Source organism: Chiloscyllium plagiosum, unplaced genomic scaffold (assembly GCF_037043375.1).
Source record: "Chiloscyllium plagiosum isolate Xiang-an unplaced genomic scaffold, Cpla_swu_hap1 HiC_scaffold_50, whole genome shotgun sequence".
Taxonomy (NCBI): Eukaryota; Metazoa; Chordata; class Chondrichthyes; order Orectolobiformes; family Hemiscylliidae; genus Chiloscyllium; species Chiloscyllium plagiosum.
Window position 1 is genome coordinate 46579437 of NW_028270188.1, and position 22568 is coordinate 46602004.

The 22568-nt window shown below is 50.5% G+C and overlaps 1 protein-coding gene across 1 annotated transcript in view; it reads left to right on the plus strand.

Moving 5' to 3' along the window:
* The first annotated feature begins 204 nt into the window (after window positions 1–204).
* Window positions 205–22568, plus strand: part of vps45 (vacuolar protein sorting 45 homolog) — a 123629-nt gene continuing 101265 nt past the window's right edge. The window contains exons 1-5 of the mRNA XM_087984958.1: window positions 205–345; window positions 13713–13847; window positions 14641–14701; window positions 15032–15111; window positions 15566–15634. Of these exons, the coding sequence (XP_087841084.1) occupies window positions 253–345; window positions 13713–13847; window positions 14641–14701; window positions 15032–15111; window positions 15566–15634 (438 nt within the window). The 5' untranslated portion in view covers window positions 205–252. The remainder of the gene's footprint in view (window positions 346–13712; window positions 13848–14640; window positions 14702–15031; window positions 15112–15565; window positions 15635–22568) is intronic.

The following is a 22568-nucleotide window of genomic DNA, read 5'->3' on the forward strand; positions in this document are numbered from 1 at the left end:
TGTGAGGGAAGCCAGATCAGTGTTAAGTATTCAGCCGACTGGGTGCATGAGGGAGGAGTGAGCAACGTCAACCAATAAACCCAATGTTGACAAACCAAAGAGAAGTCGGCGTCTGGCGGCGGGGCACGCCGGGAGTTGTAGTTCGCGGGGACAGAGGGCCGCAGCTATGGGCGGGGTTGGGGACTACAGTTCCCAGCAGCCACCGCGGCAGGTGCCTGCAGTCAGCTCGAAGCTGGGGAGGAGGCCGCAGCCATGAACGTGGTCCTGGCGGTCAAACAGTATGTCTCCAAGATGATCGAGGAGAGTGGGCCCGGCATGAAGGTGCTGCTGATGGACAAGGAGACGGTGAGAACCGCGGGAGACCACTCTGTCCATCTAACCCCATACTGTACCAGGGGAGAGTGACCATCACTCACTGTCCATCTAACACCACACTGTACCAGGGGAGAGTGACCATCACTCACTGTCCATCTAACCCCACACTGTACCAGGGGAGAGTGACCATCACTCACTGTCCATCTAACCCCACACTGTACCTGGGGAGAGTGACCATCACTCACTGTCCATCTAACCCCACACTGTACCAGGGGAGAGTGACCATCACTCACTGTCCATCTAACACCATACTGTACCAGGGGGGAGTGACCATCACTCACTGTCCATCTAACACCATACTGTACCAGGGGAGAGTGACCATCACTCACTGTCCATCTAACCCCACACTGTACCAGGGGAGAGTGACCATCACTCACTGTCCATCTAACCCCAGACTGTACCAGGGGAGAGTGACCATCACTCACTGTCCATCTAACCCCACACTGTACCTGGGGAGAGTGACCATCACTCACTGTCCATCTAACCCCACACTGTACCAGGGGAGAGTGACCATCACTCACTGTCCATCTAACACCATACTGTACCAGGGGAGAGTGACCATCACTCACTGTCCATCTAACACCACACTGTACCAGGGGAGAGTGACCATCACTCACTGTCCATCTAACCCCACACTGTACCAGGGGGGAGTGACCATCACTCACTGTCCATCTAACCCCAGACTGTACCAGGGGAGAGTGACCATCACTCACTGTCCATCTAACCCCACACTGTACCAGGGGAGAGTGACCATCACTCACTGTCCATCTAACCCCACACTGTACCAGGGGAGAGTGACCATCACTCACTGTCCATCTAACCCCAGACTGTACCAGGGGAGAGTGACCATCACTCACTGTCCATCTAACCCCACACTGTACCAGGGGAGAGTGACCATCACTCACTGTCCATCTAACACCATACGGTACCAGGGGAGAGTGACCATCACTCACTGTCCATCTAACCCCACACTGTACCAGGGGAGAGTGACCATCACTCACTGTCCATCTAACCCCACACTGTACCAGGGGGGAGTGACCATCACTCACTGTCCATCTAGCCCCACACTGTACCAGGGGGGAGTGACCATCACTCACTGTCCATCTAACCCCAGACTGTACCAGGGGAGAGTGACCATCACTCACTGTCCATCTAACCCCACACTGTACCAGGGGAGAGTGACCATCACTCACTGTCCATCTAACCCCACACTGTACCAGGGGGGAGTGACCATCACTCACTGTCCATCTAGCCCCACACTGTACCAGGGGGGAGTGACCATCACTCACTGTCCATCTAGCCCCACACTGTACCAGGGGGGAGTGACCATCACTCACTGTCCATCTAACCCCATACTGTACCAGGGGAGAGTGACCATCACTCACTGTCCATCTAACCCCACACTGTACCAGGGGAGAGTGACCATCACTCACTGTCCATCTAACCCCAGACTGTACCAGGGGAGAGTGACCATCACTCACTGTCCATCTAACCCCACACTGTACCAGGGGGGAGTGACCATCACTCACTGTCCATCTAACCCCAGACTGTACCAGGGGAGAGTGACCATCACTCACTGTCCATCTAACCCCACACTGTACCAGGGGAGAGTGACCATCACTCACTGTCCATCTAACCCCACACTGTACCAGGGGGGAGTGACCATCACTCACTGTCCATCTAACCCCACACTGTACCAGGGGAGAGTGACCATCACTCACTGTCCATCTAACCCCAGACTGTACCAGGGGAGAGTGACCATCACTCACTGTCCATCTAACCCCACACTGTACCAGGGGAGAGTGACCATCACTCACTGTCCATCTAACCCCACACTGTACCAGGGGAGAGTGACCATCACTCACTGTCCATCTAACCCCACACTGTACCAGGGGAGAGTGACCATCATCACTGTCCATCTAACCCCACACTGTACCAGGGGAGAGTGACCATCACTCACTGTCCATCTAACCCCACACTGTACCTGGGGAGAGTGACCATCACTCACTGTCCATCTAACCCCAGACTGTACCAGGGGAGAGTGACCATCACTCACTGTCCATCTAACCCCACACTGTACCAGGGGAGAGTGACCATCACTCACTGTCCATCTAACCCCAGACTGTACCAGGGGAGAGTGACCATCACTCACTGTCCATCTAACCCCACACTGTACCTGGGGAGAGTGACCATCACTCACTGTCCATCTAACCCCACACTGTACCAGGGGAGAGTGACCATCACTCACTGTCCATCTAACCCCACACTGTACCAGGGGAGAGTGACCATCACTCACTGTCCATCTAACCCCACACTGTACCAGGGGGGAGTGACCATCACTCACTGTCCATCTAACCCCAGACTGTACCAGGGGAGAGTGACCATCACTCACTGTCCATCTAACCCCACACTGTACCAGGGGAGAGTGACCATCACTCACTGTCCATCTAACCCCAGACTGTACCAGGGGAGAGTGACCATCACTCACTGTCCATCTAACCCCACACTGTACCAGGGGAGAGTGACCATCACTCACTGTCCATCTAACCCCACACTGTACCAGGGGAGAGTGACCATCACTCACTGTCCATCTAACCCCACACTGTACCAGGGGAGAGTGACCATCACTCACTGTCCATCTAACCCCACACTGTACCAGGGGAGAGTGACCATCACTCACTGTCCATCTAACCCCACACTGTACCTGGGGAGAGTGACCATCACTCACTGTCCATCTAACCCCACACTGTACCAGGGGAGAGTGACCATCACTCACTGTCCATCTAACCCCACACTGTACCAGGGGAGAGTGACCATCACTCACTGTCCATCTAACCCCACACTGTACCAGGGGAGAGTGACCATCACTCACTGTCCATCTAACCCCAGACTGTACCAGGGGAGAGTGACCATCACTCACTGTCCATCTAACCCCACACTGTACCAGGGGAGAGTGACCATCACTCACTGTCCATCTAACCCCAGACTGTACCAGGGGAGAGTGACCATCACTCACTGTCCATCTAACCCCACACTGTACCTGGGGAGAGTGACCATCACTCACTGTCCATCTAACCCCAGACTGTACCAGGGGAGAGTGACCATCACTCACTGTCCATCTAACCCCACACTGTACCAGGGGAGAGTGACCATCACTCACTGTCCATCTAACCCCACACTGTACCAGGGGAGAGTGACCATCACTCACTGTCCATCTAACCCCACACTGTACCAGGGGGGAGTGACCATCACTCACTGTCCATCTAACCCCACACTGTACCAGGGGAGAGTGACCATCACTCACTGTCCATCTAACCCCACACTGTACCAGGGGAGAGTGACCATCACTCACTGTCCATCTAACCCCAGACTGTACCAGGGGAGAGTGACCATCACTCACTGTCCATCTAACACCACACTGTACCAGGGGAGAGTGACCATCACTCACTGTCCATCTAACCCCACACTGTACCAGGGGGGAGTGACCATCACTCACTGTCCATCTAACCCCACACTGTACCAGGGGGGAGTGACCATCACTCACTGTCCATCGAACACCACACTGTACCAGGGGAGAGTGACCATCACTCACTGTCCATCTAACCCCATACTGTACCAGGGGAGAGTGACCATCACTCACTGTCCATCTAACACCACACTGTACCAGGGGAGAGTGACCATCACTCACTGTCCATCTAACCCCACACTGTACCAGGGGGGAGTGACCATCACTCACTGTCCATCTAACCCCAGACTGTACCAGGGGAGAGTGACCATCACTCACTGTCCATCTAACCCCAGACTGTACCAGGGGAGAGTGACCATCACTCACTGTCCATCTAACCCCAGACTGTACCAGGGGGGAGTGACCATCACTCACTGTCCATCTAACCCCAGACTGTACCAGGGAGAGTGACCACCCCTCACTGTCCATCTAACACCACACTGTACCTGGGGAGAGTGACCATCACTCACTGTCCATCTAACCCCACACTGTACCAGGGGAGAGTGACCATCACTCACTGTCCATCTAACCCCAGACTGTACCAGGGGGAGTGACCACCCCTCACTGTCCATCTAACCCCACACTGTACCAGGGGAGAGTGACCATCACTCACTGTCCATCTAACCCCACACTGTTCCAGGGGAGAGTGACCATCACTCACTGTCCATCTAACCCCAGACTGTACCAGGGGGGAGTGACCATCACTCACTGTCCATCTAACCCCAGACTGTACCAGGGGGAGTGACCACCCTTTCACTGTCCATCTAACACCACACTGTACCTGGGGAGAGTGACCATCACTCACTGTCCATCTAACCCCACACTGTACCTGGGGAGAGTGACCATCACTCACTGTCCATCTAACCCCAGACTGTACCTGGGGAGAGTGACCACCCCTCACTGTCCATCTAACACCACACTGTACCTGGGGAGAGTGACCATCACTCACTGTCCATCTAACACCATACAGTACCAAGGGAGAGTGACCATCACTCACTGTCCATCTAACCCCACACTGTACCAGGGGAGAGTGACCACCCCTCACTGTCCATCTAACACCACACTGTACCTGGGGAGAGTGACCATCACTCACTGTCCATCTAACCCCACACTGTACCAGGGGAGAGTGACCATCACTCACTGTCCATCTAACCCCACACCGTCCCAGGGAGAGTGACCATCACTCACTGTCCATCTAACCCCATACTGTACCAGGGAGAGTGACCATCACTCACTGTCCATCTAACCCCACACCGTCCCAGGGAGAGTGACCATCACTCACTGTCCATCTAACCCCATACTGTACCAGGGAAGAGTGACCACCACTCACTGTCCATCTAACCCCACACTGTACCAGGGGAGAGTGACCATCACTCACTGTCCATCTAACCCCATACTGTACCAGGGGAGAGTGACCATCACTCACTGTCCATCTAACCCCACACTATACCAGGGGAGAGTGACCATCACTCACTGTCCATCTAACCCCACACTGTACCAGGGGAGAGTGACCATCACTCACTGTCCATCTAACCCCACACTGTACCAGGGGAGAGTGACCATCACTCACTGTCCATCTAACCCCACACTGTAATAGGGGAGAGTGACCATCACTCACTGTCCATCTAACCCCACACTGTACCAGGGGAGAGTGACCATCACTCACTGTCCATCTAACCCCAGACTGTACCAGGGGAGAGTGACCATCACTCACTGTCCATCTAACCCCACACTGTACCAGGGGAGAGTGACCATCGCTCACTGTCCATCTAACCCCTCACTGTACCAGGGGAGAGTGACCGTCACTCACTGTCCATCTAACCCCACACTGTACCAGCGGAGAGTGACCATCACTCACAGACCATCTAACCCCACACTGTACCAGGGGAGAGTGACCATCACTCACTGTCCATCTAACCCCACACTGTACCAGGGGAGAGTGACCGTCACTCACTGTCCATCTAACCCCACACTGTACCAGCGGAGAGTGACCATCACTCACAGACCATCTAACCCCACACTGTACCAGGGGAGAGTGACCATCACTCACTGTCCATCTAACCCCACACTGTACCAGGGGAGAGTGACCATCACTCACTGTCCATCTAACCCCATACTGTACCAGGGGAGAGTGACCATCACTCACTGTCCATCTAACCCCAGACTGTACCAGGGGAGAGTGACCATCACTCACTGTCCATCTAACCCCAGACTGTACCAGGGGAGAGTGACCATCACTCACTGTCCATCTAACCCCACACTGTACCAGGGGAGAGTGACCATCACTCACTGTCCATCTAACCCCACACTGTACCAGGGGAGAGTGACCATCACTCACTGTCCATCTAACCCCACACTGTACCTGGGGAGAGTGACCGTCACTCACTGTCCATCTAACCCCATACTGTACCAGGGAAGAGTGACCACCACTCACTGTCCATCTAACCCCACACTGTACCAGGGGAGAGTGACCATCACTCACTGTCCATCTAACCCCAGACTGTACCAGGGGAGAGTGACCATCACTCACTGTCCATCTAACCCCACACTGTACCAGGGGAGAGCGATCATCACTCACTGTCCATCTAACCCCATACTGTACCAGGGGAGAGTGACCATCACTCACTGTCCATCTAACCCCACACTGTACCAGGGGAGAGTGACCATCACTCACTGTCCATCTAACACCACACTGTACCAGGGGAGAGTGACCATCACTCACTGTCCATCTAACCCCACACTGTACCAGGGGAGAGTGACCACCATTCACTGTCCATCTAACCCCACACTGTACCTGGGGAGAGTGACCATCACTCACTGTCCATCTAACCCCACACTGTACCAGGGGGAGTGACCATCACTCACTGTCCATCTAACCCCACACTGTACCAGGGGAGAGTGACCATCACTCACTGTCCATCTAACCCCATACTGTACCAGGGGAGAGTGACCATCACTCACTGTCCATCTAACCCCAGACTGTACCAGGGGAGAGTGACCATCACTCACTGTCCATCTAACCCCACACTGTACCAGGGGAGAGTGACCATCACTCACTGTCCATCTAACCCCACACTGTACCTGGGGAGAGTGACCGTCACTCACTGTCCATCTAACCCCATACTGTACCAGGGAAGAGTGACCACCACTCACTGTCCATCTAAACCCACACTGTACCAGGGGAGAGTGACCGTCACTCACTGTCCATCTAACCCCAGACTGTACCAGGGGAGAGTGATCATCACTCACTGTCCATCTAACCCCACACTGTACCAGGGGGGAGTGACCATCACTCACTGTCCATCTAACCCCACACTGTACCAGGGGGGAGTGACCATCACTCACTGTCCATCTAACCCCACACTGTACCAGGGGGGAGTGACCATCACTCACTGTCCATCTAACCCCACACTGTACCAGGGGAGACCGATCATCACTCACTGTCCATCTAACACCATACGGTACCAGGGGTGAGTGACCGTCACTCACTGCCCATCTTACCCCACACTGTACCAGGGGAGAGTGACCATCACTCACTGTCCATCTAACACCATACGGTACCAAGGGAGAGTGACCATCACTCACTGTCCATCTAACCCCACACTGTTCCTGTGGAGAGTGACCATCACTCACCGTCCATCTAACCCAACACTGTGCCAGGGGAGAGCGATCATCACTCACTGTCCATCTAACCCCACACTGTACCAGCGGAGAGTGACCATCACTCACTGTCCATCTAACCCCACACTGTACCAGGGGAGAGTGACCATTACTCAATGTCCATCTAACCCCATACTGTACCAGCGGAAGGTGACCATCACTCACTGTCCATCTAACCCCACACTGTACCAGGGGAGAGTGACCATTACTCACTGTCCATCTAACCCCAGACTGTACCAGGGGAGAGTGACCATCACTCACTGTCCATCTAACACCATACAGTACCAAGGGAGAGTGACCATCACTCACTGTCCATCTAACCCCAGACTGTACTAGGGGAGAGTGACCATCTCTCACTGTCCATCTAACCCCAGACTGTACCAGGGGAGAGTGACCATCACTCACTGTCCATCTAAGACCATACAGCACCAAGGGAGAGTGACCATCACTCACTGTCCATCTAACCCCAGACTGTACCAGGGGAGAGTGACCATCTCTCACTGTCCATCTAACCCCAGACTGTACCAGGGGAGAGTGACCATCACTCACTGTCCATCTAGCCCCACACTGTACCAGGGGACAGTGACCATCACTCACTGTCCATCTAACCCCAGACTGTACCAGGGGAGAGTGACCATCACTCACTGTCCATCTAACCCCACACTGTACCAGGGGAGAGTGACCATCACTCACTGTCCATCTAACCCCACACTGTACCAGGGGAGAGTGACCATCACTCACTGTCCATCTAACCCCACACTGTACCTGGGGAGAGTGACCGTCACTCACTGTCCATCTAACCCCATACTGTACCAGGGAAGAGTGACCACCACTCACTGTCCATCTAAACCCACACTGTACCAGGGGAGAGTGACCGTCACTCACTGTCCATCTAACCCCAGACTGTACCAGGGGAGAGTGATCATCACTCACTGTCCATCTAACCCCACACTGTACCAGGGGGGAGTGACCATCACTCACTGTCCATCTAACCCCACACTGTACCAGGGGGGAGTGACCATCACTCACTGTCCATCTAACCCCACACTGTACCAGGGGTGAGTGACCGTCACTCACTGCCCATCTTACCCCACACTGTACCAGGGGAGAGTGACCATCACTCACTGTCCATCTAACACCATACGGTACCAAGGGAGAGTGACCATCACTCACTGTCCATCTAACCCCACACTGTTCCTGTGGAGAGTGACCATCACTCACCGTCCATCTAACCCAACACTGTGCCAGGGGAGAGCGATCATCACTCACTGTCCATCTAACCCCACACTGTACCAGCGGAGAGTGACCATCACTCACTGTCCATCTAACCCCACACTGTACCAGGGGAGAGTGACCATTACTCAATGTCCATCTAACCCCATACTGTACCAGCGGAAGGTGACCATCACTCACTGTCCATCTAACCCCACACTGTACCAGGGGAGAGTGACCATTACTCACTGTCCATCTCACCCCAGACTGTACCAGGGGAGAGTGACCATCACTCACTGTCCATCTAACACCATACAGTACCAAGGGAGAGTGACCATCACTCACTGTCCATCTAACCCCACACTGTACCAGGGGAGAGTGACCATCACTCACTGTCCATCTAACCCCACACTGTACCAGGGGAGAGTGACCATTACTCACTGTCCATCTAACCCCAGACTGTACCAGGGGAGAGTGACCATCACTCACTGTCCATCTAACACCATACAGTACCAAGGGAGAGTGACCATCACTCACTGTCCATCTAACCCCAGACTGTACTAGGGGAGAGTGACCATCTCTCACTGTCCATCTAACCCCAGACTGTACCAGGGGAGAGTGACCATCACTCACTGTCCATCTAAGACCATACAGCACCAAGGGAGAGTGACCATCACTCACTGTCCATCTAACCCCAGACTGTACCAGGGGAGAGTGACCATCTCTCACTGTCCATCTAACCCCAGACTGTACCAGGGGAGAGTGACCATCACTCACTGTCCATCTAACCCCACACTGTACCAGGGGAGAGTGACCATCACTCACTGTCCATCTAACCCCATACTGTACCAGGGGAGAGTGACCATCACTCACTGTCCATCTAACCCCAGACTGTACCAGGGGAGAGTGACCATCACTCACTGTCCATCTAACCCCACACTGTACCAGGGGAGAGTGACCATCACTCACTGTCCATCTAACCCCACACTGTACCTGGGGAGAGTGACCGTCACTCACTGTCCATCTAACCCCATACTGTACCAGGGAAGAGTGACCACCACTCACTGTCCATCTAAACCCACACTGTACCAGGGGAGAGTGACCGTCACTCACTGTCCATCTAACCCCAGACTGTACCAGGGGAGAGTGATCATCACTCACTGTCCATCTAACACCACACTGTACCAGGGGGGAGTGACCATCACTCACTGTCCATCTAACCCCACACTGTACCAGGGGGGAGTGACCATCACTCACTGTCCATCTAACCCCACACTGTACCAGGGGGGAGTGACCATCACTCACTGTCCATCTAACCCCACACTGTACCAGGGGAGACCGATCATCACTCACTGTCCATCTAACACCATACGGTACCAGGGGTGAGTGACCGTCACTCACTGCCCATCTTACCCCACACTGTACCAGGGGAGAGTGACCATCACTCACTGTCCATCTAACACCATACGGTACCAAGGGAGAGTGACCATCACTCACTGTCCATCTAACCCCACACTGTTCCTGTGGAGAGTGACCATCACTCACCGTCCATCTAACCCAACACTGTGCCAGGGGAGAGCGATCATCACTCACTGTCCATCTAACCCCACACTGTACCAGCGGAGAGTGACCATCACTCACTGTCCATCTAACCCCACACTGTACCAGGGGAGAGTGACCATTACTCAATGTCCATCTAACCCCATTCTGTACCAGCGGAAGGTGACCATCACTCACTGTCCATCTAACCCCACACTGTACCAGGGGAGAGTGACCATTACTCACTATCCATCTAACCCCAGACTGTACCAGGGGAGAGTGACCATCACTCACTGTCCATCTAACACCATACAGTACCAAGGGAGAGTGACCATCACTCACTGTCCATCTAACCCCACACTGTACCAGGGGAGAGTGACCATCACTCACTGTCCATCTAACCCCACACTGTACCAGGGGAGAGTGACCATTACTCACTGTCCATCTAACCCCAGACTGTACCAGGGGAGAGTGACCATCACTCACTGTCCATCTAACACCATACAGTACCAAGGGAGAGTGACCATCACTCACTGTCCATCTAACCCCAGACTGTACTAGGGGAGAGTGACCATCTCTCACTGTCCATCTAACCCCAGACTGTACCAGGGGAGAGTGACCATCACTCACTGTCCATCTAAGACCATACAGCACCAAGGGAGAGTGACCATCACTCACTGTCCATCTAACCCCAGACTGTACCAGGGGAGAGTGACCATCTCTCACTGTCCATCTAACCCCAGACTGTACCAGGGGAGAGTGACCATCACTCACTGTCCATCTAACCCCACACTGTACCAGGGGAGAGTGACCATCACTCACTGTCCATCTAACCCCATACTGTACCAGGGGAGAGTGACCATCACTCACTGTCCATCTAACCCCAGACTGTACCAGGGGAGAGTGACCATCACTCACTGTCCATCTAACCCCACACTGTACCAGGGGAGAGTGACCATCACTCACTGTCCATCTAACCCCACACTGTACCTGGGGAGAGTGACCGTCACTCACTGTCCATCTAACCCCTTACTGTACCAGGGAAGAGTGACCACCACTCACTGTCCATCTAAACCCACACTGTACCAGGGGAGAGTGACCGTCACTCACTGTCCATCTAACCCCAGACTGTACCAGGGGAGAGTGATCATCACTCACTGTCCATCTAACCCCACACTGTACCAGGGGGGAGTGACCATCACTCACTGTCCATCTAACCCCACACTGTACCAGGGGGGAGTGACCATCACTCACTGTCCATCTAACCCCACACTGTACCAGGGGGGAGTGACCATCACTCACTGTCCATCTAACCCCACACTGTACCAGGGGAGACCGATCATCACTCACTGTCCATCTAACACCATACGGTACCAGGGGTGAGTGACTGTCACTCACTGCCCATCTTACCCCACACTGTACCAGGGGAGAGTGACCATCACTCACTGTCCATCTAACACCATACGGTACCAAGGGAGAGCGATCATCACTCACTGTCCATCTAACCCCACACTGTACCAGCGGAGAGTGACCATCACTCACTGTCCATCTAACCCCATACTGTACCAGCGGAAGGTGACCATCACTCACTGTCCATCTAACCCCACACTGTACCAGGGGAGAGTGACCATTACTCACTGTCCATCTAACCCCAGACTGTACCAGGGGAGAGTGACCATCACTCACTGTCCATCTAACACCATACAGTACCAAGGGAGAGTGACCATCACTCACTGTCCATCTAACCCCAGACTGTACTAGGGGAGAGTGACCATCTCTCACTGTCCATCTAACCCCAGACTGTACCAGGGGAGAGTGACCATCACTCACTGTCCATCTAAGACCATACAGCACCAAGGGAGAGTGACCATCACTCACTGTCCATCTAACCCCAGACTGTACCAGGGGAGAGTGACCATCTCTCACTGTCCATCTAACCCCAGACTGTACCAGGGGAGAGTGACCATCACTCACTGTCCATCTAGCCCCACACTGTACCAGGGGACAGTGACCATCACTCACTGTCCATCTAACCCCAGACTGTACCAGGGGAGAGTGACCATCACTCACTGTCCATCTAACCCCACACTGTACCAGGGGAGAGTGACCATCACTCACTGTCCATCTAACCCCACACTGTACCAGGGGAGAGTGACCATCACTCACTGTCCATCTAACCCCACACTGTACCAGGGGAGAGTGACCATCACTCACTGTCCATCTAACCCCACACTGTACCAGGGGAGATTGACCATCACTCACTGTCCATCTAACCCCACACTGTTCCTGTGGAGAGTGACCATCACTCACTGTCCATCTAACCCAACACTGTGCCAGGGGAGAGTGACCATCACTCACTGTCCATCTAACCCCACACTGTACCAGAGGAGAGTGACCATCACTCACTGTCCATCTAACCCCACACTGTTCCTGTGGAGAGTGACCATCACTCACTGTCCATCTAACCCAACACTGTGCCAGGGGAGAGTGACCATCACTCACTGTCCATCTAACGCCATACCGTACCAGGGGAGAGTGACCATCACTCACTGTCCATCTAACCCCACACTGTACCAGGGGAGAGTGACCATCACTCACTGTCCATCTAACCCCATAATGTACCAGGGGAGAGTGACCATCACTCAATGTCCATCTAACCCCATAATGTACCAGGGGAGAGTGACCATCACTCACTGTCCATCTAACACCATACAGTACCAGGGGTGAGTGACCGTCACTCACTGCCCATCTTACCCCACACTGTACCAGGGGAGAGTGACCATCACTCACTGTCCATCTAACCCCACACTGTACCAGGGGAGAGTGACCATTACTCAATGTCCATCTAACCCCATACTGTACCAGCGGAGAGTGACCATCACTCACTGTCCATCTAACCCCACACTGTACCAGGGGAGAGTGACCATTACTCACTGTCCATCTAAACCCACACTGTACCGGGGAGAGTGATCATCACTGACTTTCCATTTAACCCCACACTGTACCAGGGGAGAGTGACCATCACTCACTGTCCATCTAAGTCCGTAATGTACCAGGTGAGAGTGACCATCACTCACTGTGCATCTAACCCCATACTGTACCAGGGGAGAGTGACCATCACTCACTGTCCATCTAACCTCATAATGTACCAGGGGAGAGTGACCATCACTCACTGTGCATCTAACCCCACACTGTACCTGGGGAGAGTGACCATCACTCACTGTCCATCTAACCCCACACTGTACCAGGGGAGAGTGACCATTACTCTCTGTCCTCGGAGTGTTTGATGGGGACAGTGTAAAGTGAACTTTAGTTTGATAGAGTGGCGAGTGTTTCTTTGTGTCTAACTTTGTGCTGACAGCATGTTGACTTTCCCTGTGCCGTTGGGTGGTCCGTCTGAAATATGCCCTTGCTTTCACAGACCAGCATCATTAGCATGGTATACACACAGTCTGAGATCCTACAGAGGGAAGTTTATCTTTTTGAGCGCATCGAGTCCACCAACCGTGAGACCATGAAACACCTAAAAGCCATCTGCTTTTTGCGGCCTACCAAGGTAAGTGCCACCCACTTACTGCCTGCCCATCTGCCTTGGCCCTTTGTAGGCCAGTGTGCACACCTAACGTTCAGCTCAGATGGGAAATGCTGGAGAAGCAGAGGTTTGTTGTGGCTTCAGCATATGCCTTCACTGTTGGGGTGAAATGATCGAGCGGGGGATGTGATAGACTTGGCGATAGAGTCGCTTGGTTGTGTCAGAGTGTGTTTTAAAAAAATTCTCAAGGTCAGGTTCGTAGGAGAGTAGTCTGACACAGAACAAACGACCAAGAGGCGAGTCTGCTAGAATATGAGCATTTTATTCCCCGCAGCGTCGCCACAACCAGGTCTCATACTTACAACGGGTCTGGCTTATACTCACTCTACATGTTACCGGAACTGGGAGCCGTCAGTTCTCGTAGAGCGGTTGCCAACAACCCACGCTCGGCGGTTAAACGTAACCCCGGAGCAGACTCACCGAACTGGAGACTTTTCCAGCTGATATACTCTTTTCCAGATATAAACATTCATGTGAACAGCAGAGCAAGGCTAAAAAACACATTCCATTCTGGTTACATACAGATAAGAAGATTCACACGGGGAGGTGTGTAATAAGATTCACACGGGACTAAGCAACACCTCCATTCCGGTTAGATTCACACATGTATTGGGACATAATTTTTAACCGTTTCACCACAGAGTGCAAACTAGTGCAGGATGGATTTTGGGGCTGCACTGAAGTAAATGGCAGCAGGGTGACAGTGGAGTTCAAACTGTCCGATTTCCTCCTGTAATTGTCCATTTCTGTGTTCTAGGCGAACGTTGAATTTCTGATCCAGGAACTGCGCAGACCCAAGTATGGCCTGTATTTTGTTTGTGAGTACTTGACTGTCACACTGCTGATTTCACTTCTGAGATTGGAGCTGCTATCCCGGTAGCTCAATGTATAAAGGGATTTGAGTGGCTTGGCCACACACAGCAGCATAGAAATAAGTTCAATGTGCAGGACTGCTGATGTGAGCTGGAGGTTACAGTTGGTCTGAGTACCCTGGGCACAGATCAGGGAGTGGATCCCAGGCCCCTTGCTGCTGAGTGAGAGATTGGTCTGTATGGGATCACAGCGAAGGCTTCATGCTGCAGCTCCTGTCTCCTGAATCTCAGTAGCTGGCTCCGAGTTTACCTTCCTGTATCTCTAACTCTCTGCAGATTTCAGCAACGTGATTAGTAAGAGTGACATCAAGAGCCTGGCAGAGGCAGATGAGCAAGAAGTTGTTTCTGAAGTTCAGGTGAGCGGCTGTTAGTTCGTTCTCCAGAGCGATGGGTTAAAGGATCCCCACCCCACCCGGAATTGGACAATTTTCCCGTTCATTATTTCGGTGAACTTGGCATGTGGGGTCACTTTGCAGCTTTCTGTAATTGGGTCCCTGCTCCGTTAAAATACCTGTGTCTGGGTTTGCTATATCGCTCTTGCTCATGCTGGACCAGGGTTTTCTCCATTCCAGTCATTGGGTGGCACAGTTCTGTGGATTTGTGGGAGAAAACAAGGTGTTTGAAACACTCAGCAGGCGAGGGCTGCATTTCTCCGAGTGGAGCACTGTTAGTGTTGAGTACTGTGACTCCCCCCACCACAACCTGGTGACCTCCACCATCTACATTACAGTCCTTATCTGATGCAGATAATTTAAACAAAGTGAAGTCTGCTTTCTCTCTGTCATTCACTTTGCTGTGATTCTGTTTCAGGAATTTTATGGAGATTTCATTGCTGTGAGTCCACATGTGTTTTCCCTCAATCTCACTGGTTGTGCTCAGGTGAGGAGACAGTGACTCTTATATAACTTCCATGTGTCATATATGTGAGCAATGACTGCAACTGAGAATGCCATCTCTGAAGCTGTTCCAGATGTGGGCAGACAATGTGGGAGTGAGATTCCCTTTGCTGGGGTTATTCTCCATGCGGACAATGTGGGACTGAGATTCCGTTTGCTGGAGTTATTCTCCATGTGGACAATGTGGGAGTGTGATTCTCTTTGCTGGAGTTATTCTAGATGAGGACAATGTGGGAGTGAGATTCCCTTTGCTGGAGTTATTCTCCATGTGGACAATGTCGGAGTGAGATTCCCTTTGCTGGAGTTATTCTAGATGTGGACAATGTGGGAGTGAGATTCCCTTTGCTGGAGTTATTCTAGATGTGGACAATGTAGGAGTGAGATTCCCTTTGCTGGAGTTATTCTAGATGTGGACAATGTGAGAGTGAGATTCCCTTTGCTGGAGTTATTCTCCATGTGGACAATGTCGGAGTGAGATTCCGTTTGCTGGAGGTATTCTCGATGTGGACAATGTGGGAGTGAGATTCCCTTTGCTGGAGTTGTTCTAGATGTGGACAATGTGGGAGTGTGAGTCTCTTTGCTGGAGTTATTCTAGATGTGGACAATGTGGGAGTGAGATTAACTTGGCTGGAGTTATTCTCCATGTGGACAATGTAGGAGTGTGATTCTCTTTGCTGGAGTTATTCTAGATGTGGACAATGTGGGAGTGTAATTCTCTTTGCTGGAGTTATTCTAGATGTGGACAATGTGGGAGTGAGATTCCGTTTGCTGGAGTTATTGTCGATGTGGACAATGTGGGAGTGAGATTCCCTTTGCTGGAGTTATTCTAGATGTGGACAATGTGGGAGTGTGATTCTCTTTACTGGAGTTATTCTAGATTTGTCAATGTGGGAGTGAGATTCCGTTTGCTGGAGTTATTCTAGATGTGGACAATGTGGGAGTGAGATTCCGTTTGCTGGAGTTATTCTAGATGTGGACAATGTGGGAGCGAGATTCCGTTTGCTGGAGTTATTCTCGATGTGGACAGTGTGGGAGTGAGATTCCGTTTGCTGGAGTTATTCTAGATGTGGACAATGTGGGAGAGCGATTCCCTTTGCCGGAGTTATTCTAGATGTGGGCAATGTGGGAGTGTGATTCTCTTTGCTGGAGTTATTCTAGATGTGTACAATGTGGGAGTGTGATTCTCTTTGCTGGAGTTATTCTAGATGTTGACAATGTGGGAGTGTGATTCTCTTTGCTGGAGTTATTCTAGATGTGGACAATGTGGGAGTGAGATTCCCTTTGCTGGAGTTATTGTCGATGTGGACAATGTGGGAGTGAGATTCCGTTTGCTGGAGTTATTCTAGATGTGGACAATGTGGGAGTGAGATTCCCTTTGCTGGAGTTATTCTAGATGTGGACAATGTGGGAGTGAGATTCCGTTTGCTGGAGTTATTCTCCATGTGGACAATGTGGGAGTGAGATTCCGTTTGCTGGAGTTATTCTAGATGTGGACAATGTGGGAGTGAGATTCCCTTTGCTGGAGTTATTCTCCATGTGGACAATGTGGGAGTGAGATTCCCTTTGCTGGAGTTATTCTACATGTGGACAATGTCGGAGTGAGATTCCCTTTGCTGGAGTTATCTTAAATGTGGACAATGTGGGAGTGTGATTCTCTTTGCTGGAGTTATTCTCGATATGGACAATGTGGGAGTGAGATTCCCTTTGCTGGAGTTATTCTAGATGTGGACAATGTGGGAGTGAGATTCCGTTTGCTGGAGTTATTCTAGATGTGGACAATGTGGGAGTGAGATTCCCTTTGCTGGAGTTATTCTAGATGTGGACAATTTGGGAGTGAGATTCCCTTTGCCGGAGTTATTCTAGATGTGGACAATGTGGGAGTGTGATTCTCTTTGCTGGAGTTATTCTAGATGTGGACAATGTGGGAGTGTGATTCTCTTTGCTGGAGTTATTCTAGATGTGGACAATGTGGGAGTGAGATTCCTGTTGCTGGAGTTATTCTAGATGTGGACAATGTGGGAGTGAGATTCCCTTTGCCGGCGTGGGCCTAGATGTGGACAATGTTGGAGTGAGATTCCCTTTATCGGAGTTATTCTAGATGTGGACAATGTGAGAGTGAGATTCCCTTTGCTGGAGTTATTCTAGATGTGGACAATGTGGGAGTGTGATTCTCTTTGCTGGAGTTATTCTTGATGTGGACAATGTGGGAGTGAGATTCTCTTTGCTGGAGTTATTCTAGATGTGGACAATGTAAGAGTGAGATTCCCTTTGCTGGAGTTATTCTCCATGTGGACAATGTGGGAGTGAGATTCCCTTTGCTGGAGTTATTCTAGATGTGGACAATGTGGGAGTGAGATTCCCTTTGCTGGAGCTATTCTAGATGTGGACAATGTGGGAGTGAGATTCCGTTTGCTGGAGTTATTCTAGATGTGGACAGTGTGGGAGTGAGATTCTCTTTGCTGGAGTTATTCTAGATGTGGACAATGTAAGAGTGAGATTCCCTTTGCTGGAGTTATTCTCCATGTGGACAATGTGGGAGTGAGATTCCCTTTGCTGGAGTTATTCTATATGTGGACAATGTGGGAGTGAGATTCCCTTTGCTGGAGTTATTCTCCATGTGGACAATGTCGGAGTGAGATTCCCTTTGCTGGAGTTATCTTAAATGTGGACAATGTAGGAGTGTGATTCTCTTTGCTGGAGTTATTCTAGATGTGGACAATGTGAGAGTGAGATTCCCTTTGCTGGAGTATTCTCCATGTGGACAATGTGGGAGTGAGATTCCCTTTGCTGGAGTTATTCTAGATGTGGACAATGTGGGAGTGAGATTCCCTTTGCTGGAGTTATTCTAGATGTGGACAATTTGGGAGTGAGATTCCCTTTGCCGGAGTTATTCTAGATGTGGACAATGTGGGAGTGTGATTCTCTTTGCTGGAGTTATTCTAGATGTGGACAATGTGGGAGTGTGATTCTCTTTGCAGGAGTTATTCTCGATGTGGACAATGTGGGAGTGTGATTCTCTTTGCTGGAGTTATTCTAGATGTGGACAATGTGGGAGTGAGATTCCCTTTGCTGGAGTTATTCTAGATGTGGACAATGTAAGAGTGAGATTCCCTTTGCTGGAGTTATTCTCCATGTGGACAATGTGGGAGTGAGATTCCCTTTGCTGGAGTTATTCTAGATGTGGACAATGTGGGAGTGAGATTCCCTTTGCCGGAGTTATTCTAGATGTGGACAATGTGGGAGTGTGATTCTCTTTGCTGGAGTTATTCTAGATGTGGACAATGTGGGAGTGAGATTCCCTTTGCTGGAGTTATTCTAGATGTGGACAATGTAAGAGTGAGATTCCCTTTGCTGGAGTTATTCTCCATGTGGACAATGTGGGAGTGAGATTCCCTTTGCTGGAGTTATTCTAGATGTGGACAATTTGGGAGTGAGATTCCCTTTGCTGGAGTTATTCTAGATGTGGACAATGTGGGAGTGAGATTCCGTTTGCTGGAGTTATTCTAGATGTGGACAGTGTGGGAGTGAGATTCCGTTTGCTGGAGTTATTCTAGATGTGGACAGTGTGGGAGTGAGATTCCGTTTGCTGGAGTTATTCTAGATATGGACAGTGTGGGAGTGAGATTCCGTTTGCTGGAGTTATTCTAGATATGGACAGTGTGGGAGTGAGATTCCCTTTGCTGGAGTTATTCTAGATGTGGACAGTGTGGGAGTGAGATTCCGTTTGCTGGAGTTATTCTAGATGAGGATAATGTGGGAGTGAGATTCCGTTTGCTGGAGTTATTCTCGATGTGGACAATGTGGGAGTGAGATTCCCTTTGCTGGAGTTATTCTAGATGTGGACAATGTTGGAGTGTGATTCCCTTTATCGGAGTTATTCTAGATGTGGACAATGTGGGAGTGACATTCCCTTTGCTGGAGTTGGCGCAGATGTGGACAATGTGGGAGTGACATTCCCTTTGCTGGAGTTGGCCCAGATGTGGACAATTTGGGAGTGAGATTTCCTTTGCTGGAGTTATTCTAGATGTGGACAATGTGGGAGCGAGATTCCGTTTGCTGGAGTTATTCTCGATGTGGACAATGTGGGAGTGAGATTCCCTTTGCTGGAGTTATTCTAGATGTGGACAATGTGGGAGTGAGATTCCCTTTGCTGGAGTAGTTCTCGATGTGGACAATGTGGGAGCGAGATTCCGTTTGCTGGAGTTATTCTCGATGTGGACAATGTGGGAGCGAGATTCAGTTTGCTGGAGTTATTCTAGATGTGGACAATGTTGGAGTGAGATTCCCTTTATCGGAGTTATTCTAGATGTGGACAATGTTGGAGTGAGATTCCCTTTATCGGAGTTATTCTAGATGTGGACAATGTTGGAGTGAGATTCCCTTTATCGGAGTTATTCTCGATGTGGACAATGTGGGAGTGAGATTCCGTTTGCTGGAATTATTCTAGATGTGGACAATGTGGGAGTGTGATTCCCTTTATCGGAGATATTCTAGATATGGACAGTGTGGGAGTGCAATTCCCTTTGCTGGAGTTATTCGAGATGTGGACAATGTGGGAGTGTGATTCCCTTTGCTGGAGTTATTCTAGATGTGGACAATGTGGGAGTGAGATTCCTGTTGCTGGAGTTATTCTAGATGTGGACAATGTGGGAGTGAGATTCCCTTTGCCGGCGTGGGCCTAGATGTGGACAATGTTGGAGTGAGATTCCCTTTATCGGAGTTATTCTAGATGTGGACAATGTGAGAGTGAGATTCCCTTTGCTGGAGTTATTCTAGATGTGGACAATGTGAGAGTGACATTCCCTTTGCTGGTTTTATTCTAGATGTGGACAATGTTGGAGTGAGATTCCCTTTGTCCACATCTAGAATAACTCCGATAAAGGGAATCTCACTCCAACATTGTCCACATCTAGAATAACTCCGATAATGTTGGAGTGAGATTCCCTTTATCGGAGTTTGTCCACATCTAGAATAACTCCGATAAAGGGAATCTCACTCCAACATTGTCCACATCTAGAATATGTTGGAGTGAGATTCCCTTTATCGGAGTTATTCTAGATGTGGGCAATGTGGGAGTGAGATTCCGTTTGCTAGAATTATTCTAGATGTGGACAATGTGGGAGTGAGATTCCCTTTATCGGAGTTATTCTAGATGTGGACAATGTGAGAGTGAGATTCCCTTTGCTGGAGTTATTCTAGATGTGGACAATGTGAGAGTGACATTCCCTTTGTTGGTGTTATTCTAGATGTGGACAATGTTGGAGTGAGATTCCCTTTGTCCACATCTAGAATAACTCCGACAAAGGGAATCTCACTCCAACATTGTCCACATCTAGAATATGTTGGAGTGAGATTCCCTTTATCGGAGTTATTCTAGATGTGGACAATGTGGGAGTGAGATTCCCTTTGCTGGAGTTATTGTCGATGTGGACAATGTGGGAGTGAGATTCCGTTTGCTGGAGTTATTCTAAATGTGGACAATGTGGGAGTGAGATTCCCTTTGCTGGAGTTATTCTAGATGTGGACAATGTGGGAGTGAGATTCCCTTTGCAGGAGTTATTCTAGATGTGGACAATGTGGGAGCGAGATTCCGTTTGCTGGAGTTATTCTAGATGTGGACAATGTGGGAGTGAGATTCCCTTTGCTGGAGTTATTCTAGATGTGGACAATTTGGGAGTGAGATTCCCTTTGTCCACATCTAGAATAACTCCAGCAAAGGGAATCTCACTCCCAAATTGTCCACATCTAGAATAACTCCAGCAAAGGGAATCTCACTCCCACATTGTCCACATCTAGATTAACTCCAGCAAAGGGAATCTCACTCCCACATTGTCCACATCTAGAATAACTCCAGCAATGTGGGAGTGAGATTCCCTTTGCTGGTGTTATTTTAGATGTGGACAATGTGGGAGTGAGATTCCCTTTGCTGGAGTTATTCTAGATGTGGACAATGTGGGAGTGAGATTCCGTTTGCTGGAGTTATTCTAGATGTGGACAATGTGGGAGTGTGATTCTCTTTGCTGGAGTTATTCTAGATGTGGACTATGTGGGAGCGAGATTCCCTTTGCTGGAGTTGGCCCAGATGTGGACAATGTGGGAGTGAGATTCCCTTTGCAGGAGTTGTTCTAGATGTGGACAGTGTGGGAGTGAGATTCCCTTTGCTGGAGTTATTCTAGATGTGGACAATGTGGGAGTGAGATTCCCTTTGCTGGAGTTGGCCCAGATGTGGACAATGTGGGAGTGAGATTCCCTTTGCAGGAGTTGTTCTAGATGTGGACAGTGTGGGAGTGAGATTCCCTTTGCTGGAGTTATTCAAGATGTGGACAGTGTGGGATTGAGATTCCGTTTGCTGGAGTTATTCTAGACGTGGACAGTGTGGGAGTGAGATTCCCTTTGCCGGAGTTATTCTAGACGTGGACAGTGTGGGAGTGAGATTCCGTTTGCTGGAGTTATTCTAGACGTGGACAGTGTGGGAGTGAGATTCCCTTTGCCGGAGTGGGCCCAGATGTGGACAATGTTGGAGTGAGATTCCCTGTATCGGAGTTATTCTAGATGTGGACAATGTGGGAGTGAGATTCCGTTTGCTGGAGTTATTCTCGATGTGGACAATTTGGGAGTGAGATTCCCTTTGCTGGAGTTATTCTAGATGTGGACAGTGTGCGAGTGAGATTCCCTTTGCCGGAGTTATTCTAGATGTGGACAATGTGGGAGTGAGATTCCGTTTGCTGGAGTTATTCTAGATGTGGACAATGTGGGATTGAGACTCGCTTTGCTGGAGTTATTCTAGATGTGGACAGTGTGGGAGTGAGATTCCCTTTGCTGGAGTTATTCTAGATGGGGACAGTGTGGGAGTGAGATTCCCTTTGCCGGAGTTATTCTAGATGTGGACAGTGTGGGAGTGAGATTCCCTTTGCTGG